This window comes from Dermacentor albipictus, chromosome 6 (genome assembly GCF_038994185.2).
Source record: "Dermacentor albipictus isolate Rhodes 1998 colony chromosome 6, USDA_Dalb.pri_finalv2, whole genome shotgun sequence".
NCBI classification, from domain to species: Eukaryota; Metazoa; Arthropoda; class Arachnida; order Ixodida; family Ixodidae; genus Dermacentor; species Dermacentor albipictus.
Window position 1 is genome coordinate 140,129,914 of NC_091826.1, and position 26,023 is coordinate 140,155,936.

The 26,023-nt window shown below is 46.9% G+C and overlaps 1 protein-coding gene across 3 annotated transcripts in view; it reads left to right on the forward strand.

Moving 5' to 3' along the window:
* Positions 1-26,023, forward strand: part of LOC135896097 (26S proteasome non-ATPase regulatory subunit 13-like) — a 313,623-nt gene that overhangs the window by 174,350 nt on the left and 113,250 nt on the right. For all 3 annotated transcript variants that reach the window (XM_065424436.2, XM_065424435.2, XM_065424434.2), the window contains exons 8-9: positions 7,231-7,310; positions 9,527-9,652. In XM_065424436.2, the coding sequence (XP_065280508.1) occupies positions 7,231-7,310; positions 9,527-9,652 (206 nt within the window). The remainder of the gene's footprint in view (positions 1-7,230; positions 7,311-9,526; positions 9,653-26,023) is intronic.

Sequence of the window (26,023 nt, forward strand, 5' to 3'; positions counted from 1 at the left end):
AACGTACAGGAATGTACACAATGCTGAAGCGGTTTGTGAGGGTTGCTTATCCCTCGCGTGCATAGTACGGCTTCATTTTTACTACGTGGACTACTTCAGCACGGGGACGGCGTCGGTTCGAACCAGGATCAGAGCTTTGAGGCACCACCTCATAGTTCACATCACTGAGGCGGCGTACAACTTCGTAGGGGCCGAAATAGCGGCGCAACAATTTCTCTGAGAGCCCACGGTGTCAGATAGGTGTCCACACCCACACGCGGTCGTCTGGTAAGTACTGGACAATATCTAAAAGCCTCAATGTAGAACCCATCGTCAAAGGAACTGTGCAGGTCGCGGTCAATTGAAGCGAAGAAAACGTCACTCAGCGCAGGAGCGATGCAGGACCCAAGGCATGTCCCTTGTCGTTGAACATACAAATCGTCGTTAAAAAAAATGAAAGTAGACTTTAAGTAAAATTCTAATAAAACCATAAAATTGTCAATGGATATGCCCACTAGATTCTGAAAATCTACTGGGCCGTTACGGTCAATGCAATCCCTAACAGAGGCACACATTTCCTGTTGAGGCACTGAGTAAAACAAATCAACTACGTCTACAGAAAAAGCGTGTGCAATAGAGGCGTTTCCTTTCAGGAATTGAATTACATCTCTAGAGCTCTTAGTCATGAAAGGATCATTCACTTGCAACGCTTTCAAGTTCTTTAAAAGAAACTGGCTAACTACCTGTTGCCAAAAGCCTTTGTCGTTTACGATGGCAAGGAACAGAATTAATTCCTTATGAGATTTCGCTGTGAAAAACAGGGTTAAGGAAGCACCTTTACATTCACTTATTGCCTTGACTAACTTCGAAAGATGAAGTTCTGTGCAAAGGGCTACAGCTTGTTTCTTGACTCTTGTTGCCTTTTCTTTGACTGGGACAAAGTTCTTTTCTACAGCTTGTTGTGCCTTGTTGCTAAACACACCTCCTGAGAAGACCACGAAACATCCTTTCTTATCAGACTGAAGAAGCTGGAGGTTATTTTCTTTGAAAAAAAGCCACAAGGTTTGGTGTGCCATTTGTTTTCTCGGCACCATGCAAGTTGGCTGCACTGTGTCCGCACATAAGCAGCGTTGACAAAAAGTCGGGATGCCAGAAAAAGCACACTAGACACTACGTGAAATGTGTGATGGGCGTTATATACGAAATATTGCTAAAATGTGGGAAATCCTACATTGGACAAACGGGGTGATGTGTTAATGACCGGGCCCGGGAGCATGAACTGCCTGCAATCAACAAAGGTAATGCGCATATACCTGCGCATTGCACGGTTTGCCTGGAAGAAACACGCCAGCCACTACTGCATGAGATAAAGATACTTGGCAGGAGTGGTGATACGTTAGCAAGAGAACTTTGGAGGCATTTCACATAAAAGTAAGAGGCACGAGTTGTATTAGTGACACGTCTGTTTTGCTGTTTGAAAACGAGTTGCAAATGTTGAAAACGTCACTGTAATCACTCTAGGCAACACTGATGTACACATGCACATTTGTTCATACTCCCTGCCTGCTCTAAGAATAAAATCAGTTGAAGTTGAGTGCTCAATCTGTCATTTCGTGCTCTTCCTTCCCAAGTCTTTATTTTCCTTTTTTTTGGCGCAACAATGTATTCAATAAGCATAATAAGCATGGGAAGGGGCTATTGCCACAGGACGCACTATGTATTCCTTAATCATACACGCGTGCACCCAGTATTTCCTGTCACAGTACGAGCACTGATATGCCTAATACGTTTATTGACAGGCCTTCAGGGTGTTTTCGAATGTGCCTGTGGCGGTGTGAGTCCTTAAGGCCAGCAAATGACATGCATTTATTTTTTCGAACTTGCTGATCTTTCGGACGTTTTCGAGCCCCCTAGTGAGTTAGAAAAATCGTGCGTGGACTGTGCAACTGACCAAGAAGACGCTTAAAATGGTCTGTGACCCGCCGTGGTTGCTCAGTGGCTATGGTGTTGGGCTGCTGAGCACGAGGTCGCGGGATCGAATCCCGGCCACGGCGGCCGCATTTCGATGGGGGCGAAATGCGAAAACACCCGTGTGCTTAGATTTAGGTGCACGTTAAAGAACCCCAGGTGGTCAAAATTTCCGGAGTCCTTCACTACGGCGTGCCTCATAATCAGAAAGTGGTTTTGGCACGTAAAACCCCAAATATTATATTATTATTAAAATGGTCTGTGGGACGAAGGAGTGGTGGAAGGAGGACAAGAACTGAAAGGACCTACGCGTTGAGGAATGAACGGGAAAGGAAGCATGCTGCCGCCATTTTGAAGGAGCTTGAGCTCAAAAAACAAACTGTTGGCTGATGCCAAGATGCAGGGGTCCCTCATCCAAACCAAAATAAACTCTTTAAAGCAGTGAAACACTACACTAAGGCGTCGTGCGCGGGCTGAGAGTATGTCAGGACAGTTGAAGTTGACTTACGAGCTGTCGAGAGAGAATCTCAATTGTGACAAAGTTCGGGCCTCATACCACTGAGCTTGCCATCAGTTGATAGAAATAGCTCAGATTCGAAAATATTTCCTTCTGTATGCATCTCCTTTTCTTTTTTGAGAGTGTCCGACAAAATTTGAAATTTTTTTCCGAAGACATTTTATTTGCTGTGCATTTTACTAACCCCTCCCTTCTATTCTGTTTTTGAATAACATAAACATTACTCCTTAGTATTCAAATTGAATTAAGTCGTTTTCTTTTACAATTTTCTTCATATGCTTACTAGAGAGTGGCAGCATCGGGCGATGTGGTTTCAGCCTGTCTTGACGTAAAACATAGTTCTGCATCACTCAGGGAATTTTGCAAAGGCACTCAGGGAAAATCTGGAAAACTCAGGGAATTTGGGAATGCCAACTTGGTAGACACCCTGGTCAAGCATGTATAGGTGCCTAAGTAACTCAAGCAACTAGGTGTCTATTTGTCACCGCCCCATTCCAAAGGGGATATTCCAATAAACCATCATTATTGTAATCATCGGATGATAGCACTCTTATCATCACTGTGTTTCACCAGATCATGCAGCAAAGATCTAGCACTCTAAAACAGTATTGGCTCTGGGGCAGCGCATTGTTTAGCTGCATCACTCTTTCATGTGCATTCCGTCTTGCAGTCATTGGGAACCACCAGATGGCCTTTAAGTGATTGCAGTAATAGCAGTGCAGTCTTCACCATAATTCACGGGGTCTGAAATATCCACAGTTTATTTATTTATTTATTTATTTATTTATTTATTTACAAATACTGCAGCCCAGAAGGGCTATTGCAAGAGTGGTTGAAAACAAAATGTGGAAAATACAAATCACCATACAAAAGAAGCATATGTGAGTAACATGGCTAAGGGGAGCACTCAATAGCATCCCCAAATTCTCTATGTGGTAAACAACAGATGGAACCAGGCAGGTCATTCCAGAGTTCAATTTCCCTAGGAAAGAAACTATATTTAAAAGTGTTGGGTGTGAGCAAAAAAGGCAGATAAGTTTAAGTCATTGCTGTTTCTCGTGATTAGGGATTTGGACGGGTCACATATGTGTTAGGTGAAGCTTAACATGGAGAGTTAAATAGAGAGTAGAAGTTTCAGAGAAGTAATGTGACGACAGTGGGAAAGAGGGGTTAACAGGTTGTCTACCAACCGGGAAAACCGGGAATTCTCAGGGAATTTCAGTAGTCTGGAAATAATTAGGGAAAACTCAGGAATTTGTGCTTCTATCAGGGAAAATCAGCTGTAATTTTATTGAAAGGGAACGAAAGTCCTGTTAAATCTGGCTCCAAGTAACAGAGGAATCGCAACAAATCGTCGTTGACGCCGTGTCATCGGCACGAGGTATTTCCAGAGCAGTTGACAAATTTTCCAGATGCCCGATTTTTCGAACATGCCCGATAATTCGCACAGCTTAGTGGCACCACCACGTACTCCATATAGTCAATGCATATTGCCCTGACTGCAGTTCTGAAATGGCATTAATCAAAGCCACCACCGCCGCCTCGAACCGGCACTCTCGCACGCAAATCCGGTGGCAGCCGTAGCCACCACTGCGACAGCGTTAGGCCTAGCTGCTTCTACATTCGCTATTAAGCTTTTTGCCATGTGCTGCTGTATTTTTCATTGAAAGAATTCGCCGCTGCCAGCAACGGCACTGACTCCGCCTTTGTAATCCTCGCGATTGGCTTCGAAGCGTGCAAAGCACTGCGCGTTGTGTAATGCCAGTCTCCGAAAATTAGCTTCGCCTCAGTACAGCAGTGTTACGCGGTGAAGCAGAACAAGCGTGGGACGGGGCAATTGTCACGGGACACAGTACGTATTCCTTAATTATACACACATGTATCCCCGTCTCCTGTCTCAGTACAAACATGGATATGCCTAATAAGTGTACTGGCAGGCCTTAAGAGTTTTTTCGGACGTGCCTGTGGCAATTTTAGCCCTTCAGGGCAGTTAAAGACATTCATTTCGTTCGGACTGCCCGATTTTTCGGATGTTTTTGCGGCCCCTAGGGAGTCCGAAAAATCGGACGTTGACTGTACAACTGACAAAAAGGATGCTTCAAATGATCCATGGGGTGAACGCATGGCACAAGGAGGATGAGAACGGAATGGGCGGATGCACTGAGGAATTAACAGGAAAGGTAGTTGGCCGCCGCCTTTTTGAAGGAGCTTGAGCTCAAAAAACCAAAGTGTTGGCTGACGCCGAGATACAGGTGTCCCTCATCCAAACCAAAATGATCTCTTTAAAGTAGTGAAACCCAACACTGAGATGATGTGTACGGGCTGAGAGTAGGACAGTTGAGGTTGACTTTCCAGCTGCTGAGAGAGAATCTTAGTTCTGACAAAGTTCAGGCCTCATACCGATGAGCTTGCTATCAGTTGATATAGCTTATATTCATAAATATGTACTTATGTATGCATATCCTTTTCATTCGTACTTGAAAATGTTCGACTCAATTTGAAATGGGTATTACCTTACCATTTTTTTTTCGCTGTGCATTTTATTAATACCTTCTTTCTGTTTTCTTCTTAAAATAGATATTACTCCTTACTATTCAAACTGGATTAAGTCATTTTTCTGTTTCAACATGCCTACTAGAGAGTGACAGCATCGGGCAGCATGGTGTCAGCCTGTCTTGACATAAAACAAAGTTCTGGCTCATTCAGGGAATTTCGCAAAGGTGCTCAGGGAAAACCTGGAAAACTCAGGGAATTTGGAAATGTCAACTTGGTAGACACCCTGGTTAAACCGAGCATATGCAGATGAGATGATGGTGACAACATTCTGTCATAACGGCGGTATGTGAAACGAGCAGTCTTTTCCTGAACAGGTTCAATTTTGTGGATGTCCGAAATTTTGTAAGGGTTCCATATGGTAGCCACATATTCAAGAATAGGTCTTACAAGTGTTTTGTATGTAATGAGTTTAGTTTGGGGGCAGCACGTAGGGTTCGGGTTAGGTAACCAAGTTTTTTAGTGCTTTGTTGCAAGTTGTTAGAATACGTGCTGACCAGGATAACCTTGGAGGGAAAAGGAGGCCTAAATACTTATATTCATATGTGCGCTGCAGAAAAGTGAATTTATAGGCGTATTTAGTATTTATGGAGGACAACAAGCTTTAAGAGGTTGGCTTGGCCATGAGGCAGCGTATGAAATGACAGAGTGGTGGAAGCGACGAGCACAACTGAATAAGAGCATTCATAGTTGGCCCGTAGTGACTGCGTTATTCTGCATAGCATTTGGAGCACAGTTTGAAGCTGGGGATGACAGAAATGTCAGAATAAAGAAGTAGGGGCACATTTGAAAGTGATGTTTTTAAATGTTATGTGTTTTAAATGTGTATGTAGAACAGCGCGGAAGCACTTTGCTTCATTGTCCACTCAGTGAGACAACTCCTTATGGCTGTAATTTTGCCAATGTGACATTTAGCAGTTGGACGCAGTTTAACAGGCCTGGTGTATCACTTGCCTCTCTCGTACAGAATAAATCATCATTAGAGGGATAGTAACAAGAAAAATATCAAGTTAACTTGTTCAATTCCTTTAAAGGAGAATTTTCTTTAACTTTATGGTATCAAGATAAAAGCTAGACTTACATTTTACAAATTTCACATGGAAATTGCAGTGGGTCAGTAGGGTCACTGTGATGTCACACATATCCCTGCATTTTGTCGTATTTCAGCCTTTGTGCAAGTTCTTGGAATGTGCTCAATCTTTGGCTACCTTAAAATTCAATAGAGTTCATCTCTACTGATCCATCTCTACTAGTCCCAACCAGATGGCATTACAGTTCATTAGACCTCTTTTGCAAATAAAGCTTTACACGAAGAGAGCTGCTTACAATTCATGCGGCAAACTTGTGCATTTGTTGTCGCGCATTGTTTATACTTTAGAATGCCACATAAATGATGGACATGTGCTGGGCGATTGCGTGTTTATTTGCTTTCTTTTCGAGAAAACAATTAAGCTCAATTAGTGCACACAAGCATTCTCTGCAAGAACCCTTTTCCTTGTCTTACAGGCTCTTGTGAACGTATATGATTATTTTTATTTTCAGCATTTCGGTATCCATCCTAGACTTGTCAGGCCTTTGCATGTACCTTAGTTTCGAAAATGTCCTGTCAACACCACAGCTACCATTGTAATGTAGAGCGATGTTCGTCCATAATAACCCTCTCATGCCGATGGCGTGGCAGCGCCGATTTCACTCGAAAACGAATGCCCTACCTATACATTCGCTCTATGGTGCCTGCGGCAGTGCCGCTAATAAATACTCAAACATGTGCGAAAACTTGGCGTCCACAGTATTGGTTGGCGACTGCATAAGCCCTACCATTCAGGTGTGTGCACAGGGCCCACTTTTTTTCTCTTTATTTTCTTTTTTCAATATATCGGAGTGCTTTTTTGCAGCAAGCGATGTGTAAAACTAACAAAACAGGCAGCAATTACTGGGGAAGTAACTTGACACTTATTCTGCAGTAATTTATCAAATAAGGAATATGTTGGGTCTTACTAAGCTAATCCCATGGGGCAAATTTGCTGCTCCCAGAGCACCCTTGGCGACTTCCATCCCTGTTTGTTGGTAAGTTATCGGATTCTTGGTGATTTGAGGCTTCTCTCAACATTGTTTGGATAGGTATCGCTTGGTGATGAATGTGGTTGTTACCACAAAGCTCTAGAAGCGGGCATCAATAATGAAATTTTGTTTTTTGTCTTGGCGATGTTCAGTGGAGGAGCTGCGTCACCGTGCCTTTGCCCTGTGCCTGGCTGCACTGCTGGGGGAGGGTGTCTACAATTTTGGCGAATTGGTGAGCACTGTTCCCACGACAACACCCCATTTTACTCCTGCGCCAGATGTAACCATCATTCACTGCTATTTCACTCCGGCTCAATATCTAGTTACAGTGCATCAAAAAGCTGGAGGTATGCTCTGAATAGTTCACGAGAGAATGTAGTTGTGGGCTTTGGAACTGGTTATATTACAGATATACATAGCTTGAGTACTGTCAGGTGTCAAATCAATGCTTGTATAGTCGCTAAGTGACTGCTTGCAAGAGGCATCTTTTTTTGCAGAAAAGTGACGTGCTGCCTGCCATCAGTACGGCGGACTTCCTTCGACTCCAGTTAATTCGATCCGCACTGGAGGTCCCAGCTTGCACCCATGCATTTCTGTTGGCGAAAAATTTAGTTATTTTCACCCTAAAATTGGCCTTCACCAGATAACTTGGACTTGACCAGTCAACATGGACACGCTTAAGGCACATTCACACTGAAAGTGGAGCGTCTAAGCGGCCAAGCAGATTTTCAATGCGGCGAGGTGGTGAGCACGCGCACCTGTTGAGACCGGACGGCTTGCCTGTTGCCCGCGTTGCAGAGGAGGTAGAGCATGTAGCGTTTTCGTGGTGCACATGTCACCATCTCTTGGCACCGGTCATTCGTCCTCAACATGCGCGCGCGAGCGTTGTCACTGCGCCACTGTCGTCTGGTGTTTTCATTGGCCGTGGGAAAGCGGACAGCTCCGGCGTGCAGAAAAAAAATCGGTCCGCGAGTGATCGGGCTCGCCGCCTCGTTTTCCGCTCGCTTTTAGCCACCTGGACAGGATATTTGCCCGCTTTCCGCTCGCTCGCTTGCCCGCTTTGGCCACTCTGCCTTCGTTGTGGACGTGCCCTTATGGTTACCCCTATAGCAACCTCTTTAGGGGCAATGTCTGTCTGGCTGAGCTTAGTCTGTACTTTGTTTAGGAGATTTTCTACCGTTTCTATGAAGTTTTCTACTTTGAACACATAGAAAGTAGGTGCTTGTTATCTTTGGCAAATACTGCCAAATTAATCACTGGTGGGTTGTGGAATTATTTCCTGAATCTTCTTTAATTTGACCTGCCAGATAATTCTACATATATTGTTGGACCTGTCAGGGTTCAATTAAGGGACGTTGACTGTATACTCCCCCACTATTATGTCCAACCATGTTGCAATGGAATGTTTGCCAAATTAGTAGTAATGTTGCTCATGAAGCAGTGTATGATTAATTAATATCTCACTTCTAGGTTTAATGAAAATTTAGTTCATGGACTATTTTGCTGCGATGCAGACTACTGGGTTGGTGTTGTACTGCGGTTGTCTTGACGGATTTGCTCCAAGAATTGGTGGGGTGCCGGCAGCAACCAAACAATGTTCCGCATGCAGAAACAAAAAATCAATAAATCCTTGTTTCTCTGTAACCATCAATCTGAGTGAAACGAAACAAGAAAAGGAAACTGCACGAAAACGCACAACAGACGAACTCGTATTTCATGTACAAATGTCTGCTTGGGAGTATCATTCTGTGAACTGCCAACCGGCGTTTTATGACGCGTCTCTCTCAGATGAGTGGAGTCAGCACTACTGTTTTACTCTGTTGTTCTGTCGCTTCTGCTGCAATGGCATGCCTTGCAGATGTGCCTTGAGTTTATTTGCATAAAAGTGAGTCTTGTGGCACCACCCGGTGGGTTTAAAGGGGCCTTCGAACACTTTTCAAGTCACCGTCTTCCTGCTGCAGGTTGCGTAGACTGGAGATGCCTCTAGCGTACGTCAAACAACTGATATCAAAATAATCATATTTCAATTGTGCAAACAAATCACTGCATTGCTTCCAACAGCATTGTTGCCCAGTAGTGCTAACCAGAAGCATCATCGTTGCCACTCGCTCCTCCATGTTTGGTTAAAATATAAGTTGCAGATTACTGCATTGAAGCAAGAACATAATAAATTGAGATTTCGTTTTTTGTTTGCTGTCCTTTTTATTTTAACGCAGACACTACAACTGTGAAACACAGTAGGGGCACTGGCTGCTCTTTCGCCTCTAAGAGTTGCTCTTTGTTTGGAGAACACAAGGAAGGGACAAGCTTAGAAGTTGCTGTACATCTGTGAATTGCTCGCCTGTTTTTCTCATGAACAGTCTGTGATCAATCTGATGAACAGTCTATACTGAAAGTAAGGTTGTCGTTCCGCTTGATGGTCATGTGCTCTTGTGTTGATGACTACAGTTGGCGCACCCAATCCTGGAGTGCCTGCAGGGCACTGACCGCCACTGGGTGGTGCAGTTGCTGTCGGCCTTCAACAGTGGATCCCTGGCGCAGTATGAAGCCCTGAGGCCTGCCTGGTCACTGCAGGTATGTCATTTGGTAGTTTATGCAGGGAGATACTGTAGCCTCCTCCAGTGGCAGGACGCTACTTGCAACTTCTCTAGTACGGCATTATTTAATGAATACTAATGAATTATTTGCTATGGGCCCTCACCAGGCCCCGTAGCAAATTTTGGCTATATGCTGGAAGTTGTTATGTGTCCTCTAGGGAGCGTTCTGCCGTAAAAATGTTTCAAATCGGCTCATTAATAGCCGAGATAGAAATATTTCAGTGCCGTGAACCTATGATTTCAGCAAGCGGGCTCCACTGCCAAGCAAGGCACTCTCTCCACTCAGCCTCTCTAGCCTTCACAAGTGAAATTCCTTCCCTGCGTTCTCCCATACCAGCCCTCGAGGATTGGGTGACGCATACGTCACAGGCCCCGCCTTCAATTTTTTTCTCCGCTATATTTTTTTTTCCTGCACTACGCATTTCCGCTGACTGCGCCGCGCGCGAGCTGTTGTCTCGTTCACGCAGCGCACGATTTTGTGCGCTGTGCACAAGGAAACATGACTAGCGGTATAATTCAGTGCTACACAAATACTGAGGCATAACAAGTAGATCGCAGAGCGTGATCACATGCTGGAACACGGTAGAAAATGGCATAGTTTAGGTACTTGCGCACGTGACCGCATGACTGTGGGAACAAGCATACGAAGCGGAAGTACGTCTCTCTTGCTTCGGTGCGAAGTAAAACAAACAACACGTAGACATTCCGTTTGTTTTATTATTTCTCTAAACTTCAATTCGTCAATTCAAGCAACAGATTGCAGAGATAACAAATGTTGTCTTGAATAATTCTCGAAGTCACGTGTCACCACGAGCGACGTCACACTGTGGACCTGATTACGTAGGCGCAGGAGCCCAACTACACCACCGTCCCTCTCCAGGCAGATTCACCGCGAGTGAAGAGGGAAACGGCATTCGGATTGAAATTTCAGGCCTACGTGCCCCGGCCTTCCAGGCTGCCGCACGTAGCGATGTAATTCTTTGCAAACACGGTCGTTGGTGTGCATTGTACATTCTGCACTTGTCAGCTCAAAATGACCAGACCTGGTGAGGGTGCCCTTTAAGGTACCGTGTTTACTTGTATCTAACATGCGCCTCTTTTCCGATAAAACGGGTTTAAAAATTTGCATGCACATTAAAATCGAGTACAACCCTGAATCTGTGTTACCATTGTTAGATATGGAGCTGTTTCCTGCGATTACTTCGAGTTCCCCAGACCACATCGGATTGCAGCACAGCTAATTGAGGAATGCGGAAGCAGGAAAGCGCATTCCAGAGGAGACACGTGCAAACAAGTTTGCGGCCCCCAGGTCGTGCGCCGCCGGGATTAGCAGGTGGGCATCCGACAATGGAGCATGAGCAGCCCTCCCCTTCTCCTCGTTAGAAGTGAATTGCCAGTCTGCGAGGCAAGACCACAGAGAGCCGCCAGGTGTGACACCGCAACACGGGCGCCTACCATTGGCTGAAAGTGGCGTCATCGGAGCGGACTCTCCCATTGGTCAAACATGACGTGACTTACAGTGCTCGAAGGGTTTATAAGAAGCCTTCCAGAGAGACCTGAGGATTCTGGGACGTGCCCTGATTCCCTGATTCACCTCTCTCGAACTTCTTGCCGCGGGCCGCAGCGTCCGAGTTGCTGCCGGCCCGTAATGTCTGTACGCCTGTTACTTGTCGCTCACCTCCCTGTACATAATGTAAAATAAATCCCTCCCAAGTTTGTGGGTTTTCATTCCCGACGTCCCGTCCTCCAACCCCTACATCTGGTTGGCAGCGGTAGGATCGCCTCCGAATGCATCAGCTGGTGGCAGCGCTACAGAGAAACCTTCGTCGAGAGAGATCCTAAGGAACCGGGAAGAGCGAAGAAGAGAGAGCCTTCGTCGAAAGAGGTCCGAAGAAACTGGGAGTAGCGAAGAAGGAGCGAACCTTCGACCCAGGGAGTCCGGAGGAACCGGCAACAGCGGACGAATGAACCGGATGGCAGGGTGCTGTAACCGTAAGTGAGCGCGTGGTTTTTTTCCTTATGATTCGCCAGACTCAAAGGTTGTGTGTTCAATTTTGATAGTTCTGGGAATCGGGAGTTTGATGCACTGTGTATTTGCACAAATTAATTAAGGAAAACAGTTTTAACCACCTGTCGGGGCAGCTGCCATGGATCTTAGAAGGTTGACGAGGTTAGACTTGTTGTTGTTGGTGTGCGACGATTTGGGAGTTGAGGCGGACGAACGGATGGAAACGCCAGCTATCATAAAGGCGATTAATGATAGTGGCAATGATGACAAAAGCATTGCGCTTGCTTGGGAGGTGATACAGGAGCCACGGGAGCGTGTGCGTCGTGTACGTTTGCGAGAGCGTCGTGAGCTTAGGAGTGAGCGTCAGCGTGAAGAACGCGAGAATGAACGGAAGCAGGAGCTTCAAGAACTTACTCTTAGGTGTGAGCGTCACGGACGTGAGAATGAACGCGAACGTGAGCGAGAGGGAAAGTATGAGAGAGAGAAGGCAGCACTGATCAAAGAGATACAGTATTGTGATCAGTTATTGGCACAGAGACAACGGCTGTCTGAGAATTCTGTAGGTAGTACAGAGCGAAAGGATGAGGAAGCATCGAGCGGATTTTTGCCAGAAGCCGACGAAAAGAGTAGTGCCTGTGAGATTGGCTGCCGATTCATAAGTGAAGGGAAAAGGCTAGCTGCTAACGATGCCTTAGTGGCAACAGAGGCCGTTAAAGACCGTAGGGAGAGCGACGAGGTGCTGTGCCAACAGATGACTGTAGAGACAGCTAGGCCAGCTGCGAACAAATTGGCACAGTTACCGCGTGTGTGCGTCGCTGGTAATGTTAGCGAGGTTGCTAGCGAAGGAAAGGGTACTGCTGACCCGACAGAAGCGAGCACCCATGTAGAGCCAGATGTGCGTGCAGAAGTGAAGTGCGAGCTGGACGATGCAGTTGAGAATAGTTCTCGGGGTGGCGAGCTCCGTAGCTCACGAGAGAACAACTGCATTGTTCAGGGATCGGTGCGGCTCTCCGCCAGTCTAGATAGCCTAGATAGGGATGGTTCAGTCATTAATCATTCGGACTGTGCACGTGAGACAGCGATCGATACCGACGGGCTGTGTGCCGATGCACAGCGTGAGCTGGGCAATGTAGTAGAGGGCAGTTCGCAAGAGTGCGAGTTGTCTAACTCGAGTAAAGCCTGCTGCATTGTGCCGGAGTCGGTTGGGCTGTCCGCCAGTCGAGGCAAAGTGAGAGTAGATTTAAATGTAAATCACTCAGACTGTGCGGGTAAGAGACCGATCCGGGCCGACGAAATGTGTACCGGCCAGCACGAGGCACGAGAAGGCGACATGAAGGCGAGTGCAAAGAGAAAGCGCCGTAAAAAGAAGCGCAGTAAAGACCGAAAGACGGTAATTAATGTAGCGCCGCCAAAAATGGCGAGAAACCCAAAAGGGCAGGGCGCGAGGAAAAAGATGCGGTCGTCTCGGACGATGTTGACGCATCGAGAACGTTCGAGCCACCGGTCAAAGGGGGACCGCGAAGAATGTTCTGCGCGGACGCGGACAAAGGGCACGGGGCAGTTAAACTCCTCGTCGTTCCGTAGTTCTTTTCAAAGCTCAGCGTGCAGTTCGAAGAAACGCAAGGTGGCAGGACGAGACCAGGTGGAGAATAGCGACGCGGTCAATCGAGTTTGTGTTGAAAGCGGGGCGGGAGGACGCAAATTGGCAGGAGACCATAACGTCTTGAAGGAGCTGATAGTGAGTCAGCCCTTTTGTTGTTCCTCCATAGCCAGAGTAGCTTGTAAACTTCGCCCACCGCGGGTTCGACTCAAAGTATGAGTCAGACGTAAGCGTTTGGAAAGGGAGGCCAAGAGAGCTTCCGTAGAAATGAAGTGTTGTTTTTATTTTTGAGCATCGGAAAATTTCGCGATTTGAGACTAGGTTTTCTTTCAATATGTAAAGGTATGAGCTTTGTTTATGTTTTCGTTCGAGAAGCTCGAGATTTGAAAGACGCGTTTGTGTAAACATGTAGTCTCGCGAGATGCTCATTAATAAGTAGATAGGTTTTTTTTGTGTGTGTGTGTGAGTAACCTGAGGGTCAAGGTTATCGTTCAGAGGCCTATGGTAAAGCGCGTGTGTTATTTAACCTTCTTTAAGTGTTGAATTTTCTAAGGTTAAGCGCGTAGATTTTCAGTGAGTGCATGATTTGCACGGAGAAGCGTTCTTAGTTCCATTAGCGCGTGTCCTGTGTGGACGGAAGGAAGCAGACTTTATGACTGGGTTGCTAGTGTGTGTGGAGGGCAGCCGTATTCTTACTTCTCTGATAAGTACGCGTGGAACGAGTTATTAAAAGACGCATTATTTTAAGAGTTCTGCGGAGTGTGTAAGTCCCGCAAGTTTAATTGTTCGTTTATGTCACGTGTCCTGTAGGACTTTCAGGCAAGAAACGTGAGTAAGCGTAAGTGAAAAGTTTGCCTACAACGCAAGTACGCGTTTTGTTTAGTGACCACAAGGCTAGTGCGCTTGTGATTACGTACTTGTGAGGTTGACCAGATTGTTCAGTGGCACCATTACGTGCGATAAGTACGCCACTGCGATAGATTGGAAACATGCTGTTCGTGTAGTTAGGCCACTTAAGTAATGTTCGGCTGTTTTCATTTGTTGTTTGCATCGTCGACGACCCTTTTGTTTTGCAACAACAATAGTACTCTGGTCTTGTCGGCAATCGAGGAGAAATGGATAGCTGTCTGGAGGGGTGGTTGGAACTGTTTTGTCAAAATTGGGGAAATAAAAGATCAGGGTTGATTTTGACTCAGTAATAGCCTGGCGAGTCAGGGGTGAAGAGCCTGCGCTTACACGTGGGGCAGCGCTGTGTTGTTTGGTTCGTTTGACGTATGTTCTCCAGGGCCCAGGATCCCGAGGGTTGTCAAACGAGGCTCGACGCCAGTACCCTGCAGCTTCTTTCAGCGTTCCTCATGTCCAGCGAATTGAGTTCACCGGCCATTCAGAACAACCGGTGCGAGGACGAGCTGTTAGATATGGAGCTGTTTCCTGCAATTACTTCGAGTTCCCCAGACCACATCGGATTGCAGCACAGCTAATTGAGGAATGCAGAAGCAGGAAAGCGCATTCCAGAGGAGACACGTGCAAACAAGTTTGCGGCCCCCAGGTCGTGCGCCGCCGGGATTAGCAGGTGGGCATCCGACAATGGAGCATGAGCAGCCCTCCCCTTCTCCTCGTTAGAAGTGCATTGCCAGTCTGCGAGGCAAGACCACAGAGAGCCGCCAGGTGTGACACCGCAACACGGGCGCCTACCATTGGCTGAAAGTGGCGTCATCGGAGCGGACTCTCCCATTGGTCAAACATGACGTGACTTACAGTGCTCGAAGGGTTTATAAGAAGCCTTCCAGAGAGACCTGAGGATTCTGGGACGTGCCCTGATTCCCTGATTCACCTCTCTCGAACTTCTTGCCGCGGGCCGCAGCGTCCGAGTTGCTGCCGGCCCGTAATGTCTGTACGCCTGTTACTTGTCGCTCACCTCCCTGTACATAATGTAAAATAAATCCCTCCCAAGTTTGTGGGTTTTCATTCCCGACGTCCCGTCCTCCAACCCCTACACCATATCACCATTGGGATTTCAAAATTGCCGCCTCATATACACTTCAAGCCTAGCTGCCGTAGCTTCCTCCATGTGCTGTAGTATGTGTGCGTAGGTTAATCCACCGTCTGTCTTCCCGTTTTCTGCATTTGCTGTACCAGCATTGAAGTACCGACTGAAGTCCATCATGTTACCGCAATTAAAAGGAAAGTTATCACTTGTGCGGAGACGGACGGAAATCGGATTGCATTACAGGCATTCGGATGTCCTGAAATGTGTGTGCGTGACTGGCACAAACAGGAGAGGCGCTCTACTCTGGTGGCTGCTGCTTATGGTGTGGTGTAATGGGCCCTATCTTGAGAGTGATCTGTGATAAGGAGAGAGTCTAGGTGCACCGCGCTGAGTACTCATCACTTAGTTCGTGTTGAAGCAAGAGGTAGCACAAAGGTCAATTTGCTTGCTCCTGCTACTGCACTTTCTCACTCCAGCGAATGTTATCATGACGAGTTGTCGCGGTCATCGAGTAAGACATGTTCATGTTTGCTTGTGTGCGCATGACGCCATGCTTGTTAACCCTTTCGCTGTCGGACCTTTCTGGCCGTGACGCACCCCCAGTGTCGGCTTGGTTTCAGGGAACGAGCATAACAGGGAATGAACATAGCAATTTATTTTTGAATATGATTGGCATACAAATAACATAGTCAATGCAATATACACATTTCAGTGTTCTGCAGCTGTTGTTAGTAAACATCATCATCATCATCAGCCTGACTATAAAATCCCTTCAACATCCGAATCTGACGATGCGGAACCCTCTTCCTCCCATGCGACTCTGTCCGAGTCCGAATCCGAGCTCGGCTCGTATTCTGAATCGGAATTGAGCCACCGCTCCAATGAGCAGACGAAGGTCCCGCGCGCTGAGCCATCCGAAAGTAACCGCGCGCAGGGAGGATGCGCTTTCAGTCGCCCGCACAACGGAGATAAATGGGACGTTGCGTGATCAAGATGACAGAGGGAGATGGAAAAAGGCCAAACAAAGTTCGAAGGGCTTTACGTTTACTGCTGCAAGTCGGAAGCGAGGGTGCGGCGAGAGAGCGAAAGCAGCAACGAGTCACTCTTTTCGGAGAGGCAACGGCACGTGCGCCTGAACATGACGCGCCGTAGCAGGCACACCAACAGAAGAAAAATAAAAACCTTCAAACCAGCAGAGATGGCAGAACAACCCTTGAACCCATAACCACACGCGCGCGACGCATGATACAGCGAACACGGAGCCACCGCGCCACTCAGCAAAGAGAAAGTGGGGAGTGGCAGTCGCGCCGTACTCTTCAATACATGGAGTAACACAGGTCGGGGCGAATATACGAACTTGTAGAAAGAGTCAACAGATTGCGTGGCCAATTCAGGAGCGCCTGCTTTGCGCTCTGGCGCGAAATTTTGAACGCACGATAGAGAACGTACCGGTATGTCAGTGACACTGTGGGGGGGAAGCGCGATGACGTACCGGTAAGTCCGTGACAGCGAAAGGGTTAATTTAGTTACCAAGTGAATGTTTACAAGCTTATACGGCCGATAAAACTACTATACTTACTTCGTATAGCTGTCTACTATTTTGCTATCGCAATCAATGCTTTGCCTTTCAGGGGAAACTGCAACATTCTTTTTTCATTGCAACTCTAGTGCATACGGAGTAAATCTTTCTTTTCCAAATGAGAAAGTTGTATTCCTGTATGAAAGCATGTGCACGATGCTGTGAAAGACTCTCTTTCTTTAGGTCAGCACAAACTGGTACACATTACAATTGAGGGTGTTTTTTTTTTTTTTTTTTTTTCACGGAAGACGGGTGCGTGTTAGAATCAAGTAAATACAATACTTCACAGACTTCTAGGGGGCTGGCTAGCTATCTGTCCATCTGTGTTTTTGTCTAACCATTTTCCCGCATACCTGGATCACTGGGTAGTCCATGGTGAAATGGTTAGCTCATCGGGCTGCTGTGCCGAGTAATGGGGATTGAAACCAACCATCAGATCAACTTGGGTTACTGACCATGCCCCAATGTGCACATGCGTGCCACTCTTCAGTGATCCTCTTTCACTCCAACATGGGTCAGCGTAGATTTGGGACCGGGTAGGCACCGACTTGGGACACTGTGTGCCTGCCACTCGGCCCGTGCTGGTCTTTAGTGAACCTTGTAATGCCAGCTTGGGCCACTGGGTATGTGCCAGTTAGTGTGTGCCATCCTTCAATGAACATCTTGCCAACTTGGGTCATTGAGTACGTGCCACCAAGTGTGCGGCTAGTGAGGGAACAATTCTCAGCGTTTGCAGGCGCTGGCGTGCCATGCTTCTCATCTCAAAAGCCATGCGCAGACCTTGCAGCAGCACTGCTAGGTGCTGCAGTGTGTCCAGAAAGGAGCCCGAGAGTGGAGCCTGGTTTTCGCATGATGCGTTTCTAGGTGTTCTTACGCACCGATGTGCCATGCATTTCGGATGGCGCTCCAGGCTTTGCGGCAGTGGCACTCGGCGAGTGTTCTTAGGGAAGTGAAAAATTTGAATCATGCTGCAGTACACACCTCATACATAACTCGTTTCGACTGTGGCAATGCGTCGTGTGGATATATTGATTCAGTGGTAGTGCATTATCGTCAATGGTCAGCAAGATATGGGCTTGCCAAAATTTTTTTTTTACCACCATGTGCTCTTGAATCTCATTATAACGAGATGGGATATAAGAAAATAATGGCTATAACAAACTGAGTGCAATTCCCCTTGTGATAGCAATAGAGATTTGTGTGTTTCAAACCTCTCCTAACGAAGTAAAATGGTTCTCCCAATCGGTATATTAAACTAGATTAATTCAAAATACTGACCGATGAGCACCAAGCATTTTGCTTTCCACCAGGTTTTGCACTTGTTCAACACGGCAGCTCAAAATTTCCTTGCCAGGTGTGCTGTCGAGTAACACTGGTTTCGCTCGTCGCCGTGCACCACAGCCCCGCACACGGTGTGCAAGCAGCACTTCTTTCTTATCTCTCTGGCTGTGGCACATAGCTAGTGAAGCTAGGCGCACCCTCCGAGAATTTTCGGTGTCGCACCTAGCTGTAGCACCTAGCCATACGTCGATGAAGAAGTGCTCATAGCACTTCTTCAATAAAACTACACAGAAGTTGCGCTTTGGTCAACTCGGCAACATAATTTTTCACTCACTTACTTCTCCCTTTCCCTGCAATGTGCCGCGTAAGCTAGCAGTTGGGCATGGCCTCTGGGTTCGCACCGTCATTGGTGCAGTCTCGCAGGCCGATCAAGCCAAGAAGTCATGGCAAACTTGGCTTGCCTCATCGATCACTCAGCAGAGAATGCTGTGTTGTGTGCCACGTGCTGCGCGACTGCAACGAGCCAAGTGGAAAGTGGGCGTAAAAGACCGTGGAACAGATGGCAGATGTCACATCAGATGCCAAATCGTGTGTTGCACACGCTGAAGATTCTTTTGTTCTTTCATTCAAATTTCTTCGCATGCGTGGCCATGTAGCAGTATCGCAGGCTGCAAAGCCACCTGCTTATTTACACGATCACAATTCTGCACCACATTGGGCATATTATTATGGGGATGTTGGGAGTATAAGACTGTATTTATTTACAATGTATATACAAGCAGAGTCAATGTAGTTATTGGAATGCATGGTTACACAATGCATTCCGTTATCAACCACCAACTAGCCCGCCTCTCCGTGGTAAATATCAATGGGGTTAAAATGGCCATTCGTTTGTGGGTGGTAGGCGGTGGACAGCTTATGCTCAGTGGCACAAGAGCGGAGCAGGTTGTCCACAACTCGAGACGAGAACAAACGGCCACGGTCTGTAAGTAACTGCCGAGGTGCACCGTGCTGAAAAAGGAAGTCGGGAAGGAGAAAATCGGCTACATCAGTTGTATGCCTTTCTTATCGCGTAGCGTGTCGCGTAGTCATTAGCGACAGCGATCCTCTTATTCCTTCTAATCATCGTTGGAAAAGGGCCAAGCAGGTCAAGGGCTACGCGAGAGAATGGTTCAGCGATAACTTCAATTGGATGCAGTTGGCTGACAGGTGGCAGGGGAGGTTTCTTCCAGCACTGACACAATTCGCAAGTTTTGACATAACGACGCACAGAGCGGTAGGGAGCGAGCCAGAAGAACCAGCATCGTACACGGTCTTATGTACGCAAAACTTCAAAGTGTCCCGCCATCGGTGCATCGTGAAGTTCGAGAATGACAGATCGCAATGGGCAAGGAAGGACAAGGAGCAACTCAAGGCCGTCAGGGTTGATATTGCGGCAGTAAAGGATGTCGCCATGAAGCACGAACATGCTTCATGTGCTATTGGTGCTACCAGATTGCACTCCGGCGATGTTGGACTGTAAGGATGCGTCGTGTTGTTGTTCAGCGCGCATGTCGGTCATGTCAGTCAAAGCCATCACGCAGGTCACCGGATCACGTGCAACAGGATCGGGAGGATCCGCAGGGTGATGCGAGGCAGTCAGCATCCTTGTGCAGACGTCAAGACTTATTTATTTATTTATTTATTTATTTTCAATACTGCTGCTCTCCTTCGAGAGCGTGGCAGCTGGGCAATACAATAATTCAGCTGTATAATGCAAGGAAATCAAAGTATAGATTATACAAAAAGTAAAAAACAACATAAGCAGTGCAAGTTATACATAGTACTATACAAGTAAACCATGTTAAGATTAAACGGAATAGTAAATAATAAAAAAAAAAGAAATGTGATACCTGTGTCACACGGGCACATTTGGAAGGCCTTCCAGTCAACGGCCTTTGAAACGCCACAACTCTATCGACTCAAAGGAGTTGTCATGCTGCTACACGGCACTTTTGAAAGGCCGTTGAGGGGTTCAGGCGTTTCTCGCAAAATTGTGTGGCACTGCGGATCTTTATTTTCGTTTTCATGTCACGAAAAGTTAAACAACATTAAAGCCATTTAAAAGCACTCTAATTTCTTTTATATTTGTTTATACATTTAAAAAAATTTGTTTATTCATTGCCATACATATATGTTTAGTTTTTAAGTTGTTGAGTAGCGAAACTGCGGCAATGTGTGCGCCGCTCGATGCGGCTGCCGTTCTGGTGTGTGTTCGCACATGTCAAGTGGCAAAAACAGTTTATTGAATAATGAATAACAATCATATATAGTATTTTAAGAGCATTTGGTTTGATTTGTTCTTTCTAACCGTGAGTACGAGCACAATGTGAACGAGAAGGCATGTTCGCGCTGTTTCCGCTTCCGTTGCTCAAAGGCCATCGAGATTTCGATAGAGTTGTAAGGTGCTCCGTTGACTCGATAGACCTTTGACTCGGCGGCCTTCGAAACGGCCCGTGTGACAGCTCGAACTTGACCCTTGAGTCAACTGACTATCGATTGGAAGGCCTTCCAAACGCCCGTGTGACACGGGTATAAAAAAGCAAGATGTTTTATAACAATAGCGCAGATATTACTAAGGGCAAGTAATAAAACAGGAGTAACTAAAATAAACTACGAGTGTTTGGGAATCATTATGGCAAACAAATAAACTGTCAAAAATTAGTGTTTATTAAAATTTCCTAACGAATAAAGCAATTTGTGCCGGTGTCCCTGCATGCATAATAGGTCCTGTTATTCACACACAGTTTTTTTCTATTTGCGAGATAAATTCAGATAATGATTCAATGTTGGTGATAGTAGGATCAGGTTGGTTCCTTTCTGCTATTGCGAGCGGGAAGAAAGAATACTTAAATGTGTCATTTTTACATGCGTATTCTGTCAATGTATTCACATGCTTGTTACGTATAGGTCGAGCCTCGGAGAATGAAATGTATTGGGAGGTATCTATCCTATAGTTATTTTTTATTAGTTGAAACAAGAATTTTAAGCGAGCGTGTGTCGCTCTTATGGATAGCGTTTGCAAACCGGACTGGGTTAAAAGATATGTTGACGAGTCTGTAGGTCTATATTTGTTATGGATGAACCTCACAGCTTTCCTTTGTATTGATTCTAGCTTACTTGTGTTAGTCAGTGGATGCGGAAACCAGACTGTGTTAGCGTATTTGAGAACAGGCCTTACAAATGATGTGTAGGCTAGCAGCTCTGTTGACTTGGTTGCGAGCGCCAGGCTTCTTTTTAAGAAAAATAGTTTGCGCAGCGCCTTTGAGATTATATTACTGATATGTTTGTCCCGTTTGAGCTCCAAGGTTAATGTAACGCCTAGATATTTGTGTTCTTCAACTTTGTTAAGTGGAGTGCCATTACTTGCGTAAATAAAGATTGATGATACCGTTTTCCTGGTTACAGTCATCATCGCAGACTTTTGTATGTTTATTTGCATCTGCCATTTGGAGCACCAATCAGCTATGTCAGCTAGAGAATCGTTTAATTTAATATGATCATTGTAATTGTTAATTTCTGTGTATATGATGCAGTCATCTGCGAATAGTTTTACAGTCGAACCTCGATATATCGAACAGCGCGGTGATCGCAAAATAGTTCGATATAGCCAGAATTCGATATATAAAATCACGTAGAAAACGCGTCAAAAACTAGCACAAATCAATCAATGAACCAATCGTGGCGCAATAGATACTCACATGAAACTTCAAACAAAGTATTTATTTCATTCGCTGAAAGCACTGAAGCAGCGTAGCCTGCTTCATATTGGCAACCGCGTGCTTGACCACGGCGTCCTCAACATAGTCCAAACGGTCCACAAGAGACGGTCCAGTGCCGTCTATTGCGCCGCATTAGCGGCGTACAACGGCCAAAGCAGCTTCAGCCTCAATTGCAGTCGTAGCGGGGCAACATCAGCGCTTGCTTGATCAGCCTCGGCAGCGTCTACGTTTGGCCGCTCAGCAGTCACTTCTGCCGCGATCTCCGTGTCTGTTAACTTCGCCACTGTTACGGTGCTGTCGTCACCGCCAACGAAGTCCTCAATGCACATGCTGTGTGGCTCAGTACCGATAAAGTGCTCCAACTGGCTCCACGGCTGCCTCGATCACGTGCGCACGACGCGCGCACGGCGGGGGCTCGAAGCGCGCGCTTCCCTCGAGACCGGCCCAGACTGGCCGTGGCTGGCTCCAAGCCGCCGCGTGTGTACGCCGCTACGTTCAAAAGGCGCCCTCGGCGCAACCGATGTGGGAGCTGTCGTACGCAGCAGTCCGAAACGCCCATCGCGCCGCCGCTATCTTCGAGAGTATTGCGGGAAAGCTCGCCTCCTGTCAACAGAGCGCACTTGGTCTGGGGCGGCGGAGTTCGATATATCCAATTTACATCCGGCCCCGTTCGAAATAAAAAATTAAAAATGCATGCGATTTTTCACGTGATATAGAAAGTGTTCGATATACGCAATAATTCGATATATCCGTGTTCGATATATCGAGGTTTGACTGTATATTGCAATTGATGTTCGCTGTGATATTGTTAATATAGAGTAAGAAAAGCAATGGTCCAAGCACAGACCCTTGGGGACTCCGGATGTTACTGCGACTGTGTTAGGAAGCGTTTTTTTCGTAAACCACAAATTGCGAGCGGTTACATAAGAAACCTTTTATCGAAGCAGAAAGTTCTCCTATACCAAAAGCCTTTTCAACTTTAGCTATTAATTTGCTGTGACATACACAGTCAAAATCCTTGGACAAATCGAGTAGAGTCAAGTCAGTTTGACCGCGGTTATTAACTGTAACAGCAAGATTGTGGACTAGTTCTGTTAGTTGGGTTACTGTTGATAGACCACTGCGAATACCGTGTTGGTTGGGTGAGAAAAAATAAAAGCGCTCTAGGAATACGGTCATGTGCTTTAAGATTATGTGTTCTAGAAGTTTACATGGCGTGCTAATTAGTGAAATGGGTCTGAAATTTGAAGGTAATGTTGTGTCACCTCCCTTGTGGATCGGGATTACCTTTGCAATTTTCCAATCATGGGGTAGTTGTGAAGTCTTAAGTGATTTCCGGAAAACTAGGCCAAGATATTTACTACACTACTCTGCATATTTTTTGAGGAAAGTATTAGGTACGTCGTTGGGGCCACTTCCTTTCTTGGGGTCAAGTTTAAGCAGTATAGTTGATAACAAAAGAAAATTCCTGGAGCCGCAAAGCCCAGCGACCAAGCCGGCCTGGGGGGTCTCGTAGGGAAGACAGCCAGCAGAGTGTGTGGTGGTCTGTGTCGATCAAAAACGTGCGGCCGTACAAATATTGACGCGTGTACTTATCTTTATCGGGCAACCATGTTTCACCGCTTAACAACTGTAATCGCACAGCGAGGGACGCGCCTGCATGTATCCGACGTTTCTGGAAAGTTATTGATGCTTCTATCCGCGTGTCTGTTGTCGCCGAACCTTGTGTTATCAGATTTCATCGCGTGACACGAATGGTGTAGAACTTTGTGGAAGACACACGGGTCCCATCCGTCAATCTGGAACATTCGACGACTGATCTATAAAAGCCGACGCGCTTGACCCGCTGATCAGATTTTCGCCGATCGCCGAGCGTGTTCGCCGCTATCGTTGTGCTTTAAGTGTAGCCTGTTTTGTGGGCACAGGTTCGCCCAATAAAAGTTAGTTTTCTCGTTCACAGTATTGCTACTGTGTTATTCAACGTGACTACCACGTGACAATATGGCCGGAACTTAGTGGCAGCCCAAACTAAAGCCAAGCACTCCCGCTCGGTGATGGAGTAATTTATCTCGGCAGGTGACAGCAGGCAGCTGGTGTAAGCTATCACACACTCGGTACCATTCTGATATTGGCCAGAAACAGCACCGATACCATAGCCGCTTGTGTCAGTGTAGACTTTGGTTGGTACAGATGCATCAAAGTGGGCAAGTATGGGAGGGGTGGTCAGAAACCCAATGAGAGCGGCGAATGCGTGAGCTTGCTCAGGGTCTGTCAATGGCCGAGCAAAGTCGGCGAAGTTTTTCATGAAACGGTGAAAGTAAGAACACAGGCTGACGAAGCAGCGATCGTCAGAAGCAGAACGTGGCACAGGGAAACTTCTTCCGGATCTGGTTGGACACCGGATGCGTCAACGAGGATAACGTCGTGAGGGCAGTTGTCGATCACAGCAAAGAGAACAGAAGTAGGGCGGCCAGCTATATTAGTGCAGTACACATTCCAAGTACAACCAGCACGCCGCCGTTGGCCACACGATGCACTCGGGCAGCTGCTGGGGTGAGGACCTTTAAACGTCTATGTAGGCTAGCACTCATAACAGATAGGTGGGCTCCAGTGTCGATGAGTGCTTGGACACGTAAGCTGTCTATTTTAACGTCAATTACACTTCTCTTTGTGGGCACAGACGGGATTTGCTGCAGTAGTTGGCAATGCATCCGAGGGCTACATTTCTTAGATTTCCGAAAGGGTGCGGCCAAAAGCCACAGGGGACGAAAGGCGACGTGGTTGTGGTGAACGGGAAGATGGGCAACGTGTTTGCGGGGAACGAGACTGGTGTTCGCGCGGTGATCATGAGCAACTGTTCCACGTGTTCCTAGCAGAGTTGTCGGCACTGTTATTCTCGGCGGTGGGCTAAACGTTGCGGGCATTTCCAATAAAATGGCTCAGGTTGGTCGGCGTGCGAGGTGTTGAGAGCCACGAGTTGCGACAGTATCTGGCGTCATGAGCAATGCGGTGGTAGGTGAAACATGTCGGCTGGTCGTCCGCAGTTCTCTACTCATTCGGGTTGCGATAACACGGAGAGTAGCGTCGGGGTGGAGCGGCAGTAGTAGAAGGGCATTCGTTGTCTCTGTGGTTGGTGACAGCACAGACAGAATGTAGGCCAAAGTTTTCAAGTTCCTGTCAAACGATGGCTTGCACGAGGGGAACTGAAAAAGGGGTAGCATCAGGGCTACGCGTACAGAAAGCTGCTGGCGCCATCCCGTCTAGTTCACATTGAACGATTCGCACCACGTCCTCTGATGGCGACGCATGCTGCTGTATGGGCCGATTTTCACACGTTGACGTTGCGGCAGTATTGGGAAGTCTATTTAATGGGTGTAAGACGCGTCGGCTCTTGGCCTGCTCAAATTGTCGGCACTCTTTGATGATAGCATCAACTTTAGAGCAGCTTTTGCACATGGGCAGATTAAAGGCGTCGTCAGCAATTCCCTTGAGCACATGCCCTACCTTCTCAGCTTCTGTCATGTCGTGATCGGCTTTACGACAAAGCACCAGCCCTGGTTATACGAAACATAGGACTCTGTGGAGAATTGGGCAGAAGAGGCCATTTCCTGCTTTGCGGCAACTTTACGGCCGGCTGGTTGTCCAAACAACTTTGTTAACTTCTCTTTGCATTGGTCCCAGCTGGTCAGCTCCTCTTCATAGTTTTCACATCACACTTTTGCCATGCCTCTTAGGTAGAACAACAGGTTAGCTAACATAAACATAGGGTCCCATCTGTTTATTTTACTCGCACATTCGTACACAGCCACCCACTCTTCAACGTCGGCGCCATCAGTTCCGCAGAAAGTTCCGGTGTCCTTGGGTTGCACAATCACAACCGAAGGGGACGGCGACGTAGCGGGTGATGGTGACGTTGGAGGTGGCAACGACATTGATCCCAAGTGCTCACCGTCATTCATGGTGAGGACGGTGATGCGACGTCCACTGCGGAGCTCCCTTTCCAGCCGTGGTACCCAGCGCCTTTACCAATATGTTACGGGGATGTTGGGAGTGTAAGACTGTATTTACAATGTATGTACAAGCAGAGTCAATGGGGTTAAAATGGCTGACTAGTAACAACACGCAGCCG